Source organism: Pelmatolapia mariae, linkage group LG1 (genome assembly GCF_036321145.2).
Source record: "Pelmatolapia mariae isolate MD_Pm_ZW linkage group LG1, Pm_UMD_F_2, whole genome shotgun sequence".
NCBI classification, from domain to species: domain Eukaryota; kingdom Metazoa; phylum Chordata; class Actinopteri; order Cichliformes; family Cichlidae; genus Pelmatolapia; species Pelmatolapia mariae.
The window spans coordinates 39,323,618-39,331,153 of NC_086227.1; the positions used below are offsets into that span (position 1 = coordinate 39,323,618).

The window sequence follows — 7,536 nt, forward strand, 5'->3', positions numbered from 1 at the left end:
GACAGATTTAAAGGAGAACAGCATAATCCAAAGGGAGGTGAAAATATTAAAAACTGTCACCTGCAAGCTGCTGAACGCAGACATTCATAACATGACCAGAAATATCGTCCAGGCCAGAAGCCTCAGCTAAGTTTGCTAAGCTGCTTAATGCACATGAGTGAAGTGCACTTCAGTGTACTTCCATCACCTGGGAGGAAGGATCTTATATCACTGAGCATCCTCGTTATTATACAAAAGGCCAGCATTTGTTGCAATCATGAAGGCTCACAGTTTGTGCAGAAATAACAGCTGGCGCGTTGCCTTCATGCTGTAAATGTGTGTGTGTTCTCACACAAACAGGCGTGTTTCCATCACTTCAAAGGACACAGTATTACATTAACATACATTTCCTGCGGACCATAAACCCAGTCTGCGCCTAACATTTGCTGTTTCTGTCTGTGACGACTTTTTGTGCATGTAAAGGAGAGCTGAGTCTGTTTAAACCGATGTTCACACAATACGAGAAGAACACACAGAGAAACAGCAGCATAGAAACGGAGCTGAAACTGGACTCCTTCACGCTTCACGCTGGTGTAGTGTTACATTACTGTAAAATGACCCGAGTTACGATTCATAATTTATAAGAAGTACGCAGCTAATATTCAGTTTTATTCTTATTTTGATCAATTATTCTCAGCTTTTAGAATAACCTCAGCAACCATGCATCTTCAGACACCCTCTTCCTCCCTATTTATCCTCATTATCAAACATGTAGTTGATATGGAAATAATATTAAGCAGGATAAAAATGTTGTTGAGCTTCAGAGCAGCAGCTTTCTGCAGCACTGGTGGAGCTCAAAAACATCAGAATGATTATTTAAATGTGACATTTGCTATAACTGTCGAGGATTTCTGAAAACACTCTTTTTATCTTGCTACTTGTGAATTTCTGACTCTTCTCACAGATTTTCATGATGCATATTAAGCAGCCCAGCAGTGATGATCTCTGCTTCTCACCCACTTACTCCCTCTTGTGTTCTGTTGCTATTCCTGTAGCGCAGCTCTGAGTCAAAAAGTCCTGCAGGAATCAAACAGGAAAAACGCTGTTTTCATGCAACTCGTGTCGTGATGAAACAGCCGGCAGCAACCTGGAAGACGAAGCAGAGACCTGCAGCACCGACACAACGCTTTCATGCTGCAGCCGCACACAGGCCCTTCAGCCCGCTGCAAAGGATGCTCGTCCACTCAGCGCCCACGAGCGGCACTTTGGCCTCGTCCGAGGTCACGAGCAGGTCAGAAAATAACTTCCCACGACCGACTAAACTCTCAGTGCCTCGGAATCCATCAAACACGACACTCTGCATTGTAGTGCTTCCATCAAAGGCACTCATGGTACCCGTTTCTCTTTCTGTTCCTCGAAGCTTTGTATTATTACTGTATAGTCAACCATGCTGCACATGCATCACTTTAAAACAGGCCCGATCATCAAATAAGCTAATTTACATCATGGAGCCCTGCTCTCAAAAACTGACATAGATGTAGCTGTCTGTGAGACTGGATTTAAGAAAAAAAGTACTTAAAGTTTGTTTTTTAATGCATGTTTAGCATCAACTCCTGTCGTCTGTGGATTTGGTTTTCTCAGAGACGTCCTCCACCCACTTTGAAATATAATCAGGAACTGTCAGTATTTACTGGAAGCCAGAAGATGTCTGGGGAAGTCAGACATCTTCTGGCTCCCACACAGCAGATATCTGCAGGTTATATATTACCGATACATCTCAAAAATTAGAATACTGTGAAAGAGTTAAATATTTTTGTCACTTATTTCAGAAAGTGAATGAATAAAGGATATTTCAAACAGAAATGTCAGGCTTCTGAAAAGTATGTCCGTTTCTGTCTTGATGCATGCTCAGTCATCCAGGGAAGTAAAAGTCCCAGAAAGTTGATTCTGTTCATCTGGACGTTTTCAGTGTTAGAAACGTTTCGTCATCATCCAGGTGATGTCTTCAGTCTCAGCTGACTGCAGGTTTCCAACCTTATAAACAGTACATTTGCACAATGACTGAAACCAGCCCACTGAATGAACAATGGGCTGTGAGATCAGTTCCTTGATCGTTAATATGCAAATTTTCATGGCCATTGATCAAAGACATTCATCAATGGCCATGAGTACCGTGGGGAATGGCTGCAATCACAGCATTGTAAGTTATATCCTGTCACACACTCCAGATGTGAGGAGTAACGTGTGATTCGTAAAAATAAGGTGCCGTTTGGTCTGCATAGGATAATAACCTGGGTTATTGTTGTTATTTAAACATTTCTTTGCTTGTTTTTAAAGGAAATCCCATCTGATTTCTGTCATCATTTACTGTATTTGTCTTTACTGTTTTAGATGAAGTATTGATTAAACTGAATACCAAAATTTTACTTCGTTTTTATTGTAAGAACATGAACATACAGTGTATATTTGCACGATAAACTGGCTGTGTATTGTGCTTCTGGCATGCCACTGTGTGCCTTATTTGATTGTTAAAAACGTGGCAACCCTGGCTCCATGATGTAAATTAGCATTTAAATTTGCCATGAGTAGCCTTTCATTTTCCTTCATACAACAGACGGTGTGTATTTCTGTCTCTGTGCTGTTTACAAAAATTCTCTTTATGAAAGATCCTCAGGCTGAGACTGGGAGCAGGTCACATCAGAAAGAGCTTCCGGTGTAAATGTATTTACGCCCAATGTAATTTTTTTTCTAGTAAAATACAGTTAAATATAATATATATCATGAATGTAATTTATGCATTTATTATTTGAAACTATATTAATTCAAATTTCATGGAGTACGCTCGTCTTTTCAGATGTATTTTTATTTATTTATTGTTCAAATAAATCCACTAAAGTTTTAGAAATGATTTTAGCAATTTAATTATTGGCTGAAGTCTTAAACCACGCCCACAAGGCGTTCCGTCATACGTCTCAACGCGAACTGCGACACATGTTCTCGCGGGACTGGCTGAAGTATAAACTCCTCCGCAGCCGCCACTCTTCCTTTCTCTTTCTCCCCTTTAGAGGTGAAGGTGCAACAGTTATCGGTCGTCCCGAAGCCGGGTTCATCCGACACCCTCACCAACCAAGCTGAACTGAGCTCAACCTCCACAGCAGCAAAATGCCGCCCAAATTCGACCCCAACGAGATTAAAATTGGTATGTTTTGAATGTAATAAAAGCAGACGCTTTTTCACAGCCGGGATGGAGTCGCTCTCTGCCGTCTGCCTCCGCCTGCCTGGCGGCCTGCACACGGCGCTCACAAAATGGTAAAGATGGGACACGAAACGCGACGAAGAAACTCAGTTTAGGCTTTTGTTGATGTTTGTAGAATTAATGATGCCAATTGAGTAAAATATGTCAGATCGGAGGCAGGTGTAGAGGGTAGTGTAGTGGGTAACGTGCTGACCCACGTGCTGCTAATGCTAATGTAGCAACTAATGCTAACGTTAGCCACAGTTAATTACCTTACAAAGCGAAGAACTGAAGTACATTTATGAGGAAACCGTTAATCTTCTAAAGGGTCTTTATGCAGTATGGAGACCATGTTTGGACAGCTTTTAGCGATGAATAATGACGTAGTTATAACAATTGTTATGATGCTAATTTTGGGATTGCGTCAAACACTTGACGCAATGCTGCGGTTAAATCCTTTTGTACGTGAGAGCATGTATTGCTATTATAGCATGTAAACTTGTAGTCTTTTAAACCTTAAAACTACACTTCTCCAGTAGAAAGTGTAGTTTGATCAACGTGGCACAATATGGAGCTAATTTTTTTTCCTAATGTGCCCCCACCCCAAGGGTTTCAGTGGGGTAAAAAGCATCCTAAAACACGTCAAAGATACAGGAACTGCTAAATTGACACTTATGGTTGATGGAGGTTACTTATGATGGGACTCTTAAAGGTCCAGCTGCTGTTTATTCCTTTCAAATTCCTGATCTGCAAACACTAGGTTGGCTAAAGCAGGTGAAGGTTTGGAAAGTAGTGTAATTTGTTAACATGTTGTGTAATTCAAAATATTGTTATATCTAGGCTTTTTATGTTGAGTGTTGCGTATGTTTGCCAGCGACATGCGGGCAAAGGAAAATGGAGGGAGTGTGAGGGTCAGCTGGCTGTGTTTGTACAGATGTTTCAGCTCCTGTTAATCCTCATTAGATGAGAACTTTGGGGAAGCATCAGGTGTTGTCTGATCACTTAACCTCTAGGAGAACAGCTGTTTCACAGCTTCAGATACAGCAATCTGGCTCAGGACTTGGGTTGAGGTCATCGCTTACAGTCGGGCTGTGAATGCAGGAGTGCATTTTGGCCAGTCGGTTCCTGTCTTACCCTTTATACAGACTATGACAGCCAAATGTGATCCATCACTACTGCGTTAACTACAAACCTAAAACCAGAAAGCTTTAGTGCTAAGAACAGATTCTTTAGAGTGTTGTGCAGATATCTGACTAATAAATGCACATCAGTTGCTCCTGTAAAGGTTTCAGCCCACCTGAAATGAGATGTTTGAAGTACAAGCGCAGCTGCTGTGAGTTTAGTCAGCACAGAACTGCAGGAATTCACCAGTTTGGTCACTATCATGTCATGTTTTTGTTTAGGTCATGTTTGAGATTTCTGTGATGCAGTGAAGAACAATCAGTCACTTCATAAGTGTTTGGCATTTATTGGCCAAAAAAACCACGTAGAGTCAGTATTTACAGTGTTGACCTTTTTTCTTTCAGTTCACTGGCGTGCTGAATATCAGCTTCTGAGCCAAATCCTGGTTTCAGAGCTCTGTCTGTGCCTCGTTTTAAAATGATCATTTTTAGGGCTTCTGCTCATTTACTGGTGTTTTAAAGACTGGCCATGCTGAAAGACCAACTTCTTCCAAAGATCCAAGACCATTTTCTGTCTTGGAAAGTCTTCTGTCATGGATTCAAAATGATCACCAAGTGGCTCCAAAATGATTAAACTAACATTTCCGGACAGGCAGAAGTCCACAAACTGAGATCGGCTTCATTTAATCAGCACGGGTGGTTTCTTAACACGTAGCTTTTGTTAGCGGTTTTATTCTGAAGCTTCAGAAATGACCGTTTTCTGTCTGTGCGCAAAGGCTTTAATCGAGTCTGTCATTTCTTTCAGTGTACATGAGGTGCACAGGAGGAGAAGTCGGAGCCACCTCAGCCCTGGCCCCCAAAATCGGACCTCTGGGTCTGGTGAGTGTCAGAAAATGTCTGATTTGGATCAAAGCAGCCTCCCGCCACTATGCCCGTCTGTCCCAGTGACTGAGTATAATCCAGAGGAGGCTCAGATTGACCCGGCTTTAGGAAACAGGGCGGCCCAAAACCGATGGACCGCTCTGTGCCGAAAAGTCTGGAACACAAACTGAGACTCTGTTCCTGTTCTCAGCATGTTTGATCATTTCAGTTTGGTTTTTATTGCTTTCAGCATGACTGTGACAGCACTTAAGTGTTTGTTTTGTTTATTTGTTTAGATGGTCAAATACATCTGTCAGTAACAGGAAAATGCAGAATGAAAAAATCACGGCTTTAAAGATGTGTGCACAACTGTCAATATTTGCAGTCGCCTCCCACAAAGGACCGTTTTAAGACAGGAAGTCCCCTCTGTCGTACCCGAGTGATTTACAGAGCGCCCTCTCTCTCTCCCTCCACTCCAGTCTCCCAAGAAAGTGGGTGACGACATCGCCAAGGCCACCGGTGACTGGAAGGGCCTGAGGATCACCGTGAAGCTGACCATCCAGAACAGGCAGGCAGCGGTGAGTACACCAGCGCCACCTACAGACGCACGGGCCTCGTGTGGGTATCTGTGGTGATTGGGGTGTGTGTGTGTGTGTGTGGGTTTAAAGTTTCAGTGGATGCCGTTTGTGTTGAACAGATCGAGGTGGTTCCCTCTGCGTCGGCTCTGATCATCAAAGCCCTGAAGGAGCCTCCTCGTGACAGGAAGAAGGTCAAGAACAGTGAGTGTCTCTGAACGCACGACTGAACGCGCTCGGCTCGCTCAGCTGCTTTTTGCTCACCACACACTCTTTTCAATCTTCCAGTTAAGCACAGCGGCAGCGTGACCTTCGATGAGATCGTGGGCATCGCTCGCGTCATGAGGCCTCGCTCCATCGCCCGGGAGCTCTCCGGTAAGACCTCACAGGGAAACCTGGATTTTTCAGGGCTGTTGATTGGCTTCTCTCCCTGACCGTCTGCTCAGCCTCCCGCCACTATGCCCGTCTGTCCCAGTGACTGAGTATAATCCAGTGGAGGCTCAGATTGACCCGGCTTTAGGAAACAGGGCGGCCCAAAAACCAATGGACCGCTCTGTGCCGAAAAGTCTGGAACACGAACTAAAGTAAATCAAAGATGGCCGACTCTCGGCGCCGTCCAGGCTCAATGTTAGAAACCCGTCTCTGGGAAAGGAGCCTTAAGTGTCGTTTCTAAACCTGCTCCCTGATCTTAAAATATCTGTTATTCTTTAATGTGTTTCTACTCTGGCTCATGATCATTTTATTTATTCCTCATCAGGAACCATCAAGGAGATCCTGGGAACCGCTCAGTCTGTGGGATGCACCATCGATGGCCGCCATCCCCATGATGTCATCGATGACATCAACAGCGGCAAAGTTGAGTGCCCATCTGAGTGAACAGGACACTGTTCTAAAAAAATAAAGGTTTAAAAAAAAAAAAAAAGGACTTGGACCATTTTTCCTTCTTCTCCCAGTTTAAATAAAAAGATGTCGGCAGCGTTTCAGCGTCTGTGATGGAAGGTCGGGTTTTCAGCACCTTTGAGCCAAAGTCGAGATGAATATGTAGAGTTTAAATTTTAGTATTTATCCTTTATTGATCGAGTGACGTTAACACGGGGAGTTTTGCTGTATCCGAAATACAAAAAGGTTGGAAAGGGAAACTCGGAATTCCGAGCTTCCTGCCAGTGCCTGTGGTCTCGCAGGGTTGGTGATCCGTGCAGAGAAACACTCTGCAGTAACGAGGACACTTCCAGAACAAACCGCTTTAAACTCCTGTCAATGTCTGTCTGGATAAGTGAGGCTGTCAGCTGAGCGTCTGTGGCTCAGTTTGAACATCGAAGTACTTTTAATAAAAACAAAAACCTGCATGTTACAGATTTAAAGCAGCAGCTCAGCAGACTCCGCCTGTTTGTGCACATCAGATTAAAATGCAAATTAAGGACCAAATTATCGGATCAGCTGACTGTCGTCATGTGGTGCTTCAGAGTCCGTCCAGTATCAGATGTGTGGTGACTCCACATAAACAGCTTTAAACTGGTGTAAATGTGCCAAATCAAACATGCAGAGCTGCTGTGGACAGGTGAGCCCCTGACCGCCACAGGTGTCAGGATACCACAGCGTGAGTATCTGTGATCAGAGTGGAAGTACTTGTGTCTTTAAGCTTGAATGATGAATAAATACCTCCTTCATGAGGTTGGGAAGAAAATGTCCTGTAGTGCTGCAGGCGTTGAAACTGCTCGTGAAGGCTCTTACAAAGGCCTCGGTCTCATTTCTCGTGTAAATAACA

The 7,536-nt window shown here is 43.6% G+C and overlaps 1 protein-coding gene and 2 non-coding genes across 3 annotated transcripts; all 3 read left to right on the top strand.

Annotated features, from left to right (window-relative positions):
* Nucleotides 1–3,015: 3,015 nt before the first annotated feature.
* On the top strand, nucleotides 3,016–7,135 carry rpl12 (ribosomal protein L12). The gene is made up of 6 exons (XM_063480911.1): nucleotides 3,016–3,178; nucleotides 5,141–5,214; nucleotides 5,676–5,774; nucleotides 5,894–5,975; nucleotides 6,060–6,146; nucleotides 6,529–7,135. Exons 1-6 carry the CDS (start codon nucleotides 3,142–3,144, stop codon nucleotides 6,645–6,647), a joined length of 498 nt encoding a protein of 165 aa, XP_063336981.1. The 5' UTR covers nucleotides 3,016–3,141; the 3' UTR covers nucleotides 6,648–7,135.
* On the top strand, nucleotides 5,255–5,382 carry LOC134633334 (small nucleolar RNA SNORA65). Its single transcript, XR_010094713.1, has one exon. It is a non-coding gene; the product is annotated as a small nucleolar RNA SNORA65 (small nucleolar RNA).
* LOC134633326 (small nucleolar RNA SNORA65) lies at nucleotides 6,221–6,349 on the top strand. Its single transcript, XR_010094712.1, has one exon. It is a non-coding gene; the product is annotated as a small nucleolar RNA SNORA65 (small nucleolar RNA).
* Nucleotides 7,136–7,536: the final 401 nt, after the last annotated feature.

Excerpts from the sequence above, each read along its gene's own strand:
- rpl12 (XM_063480911.1), top strand. The coding sequence starts at position 3,142 with ATGCCGCCCAAATTCGACCCCAACGAGATTAAAATTG. Across the intron at positions 3,179-5,140 it reads CCCCAACGAGATTAAAATTG|TGTACATGAGGTGCACAGGA; the intron begins GTATGTTTTGAA and ends CATTTCTTTCAG. Across the intron at positions 6,147-6,528 it reads CATCGCCCGGGAGCTCTCCG|GAACCATCAAGGAGATCCTG; the intron begins GTAAGACCTCAC and ends ATTCCTCATCAG.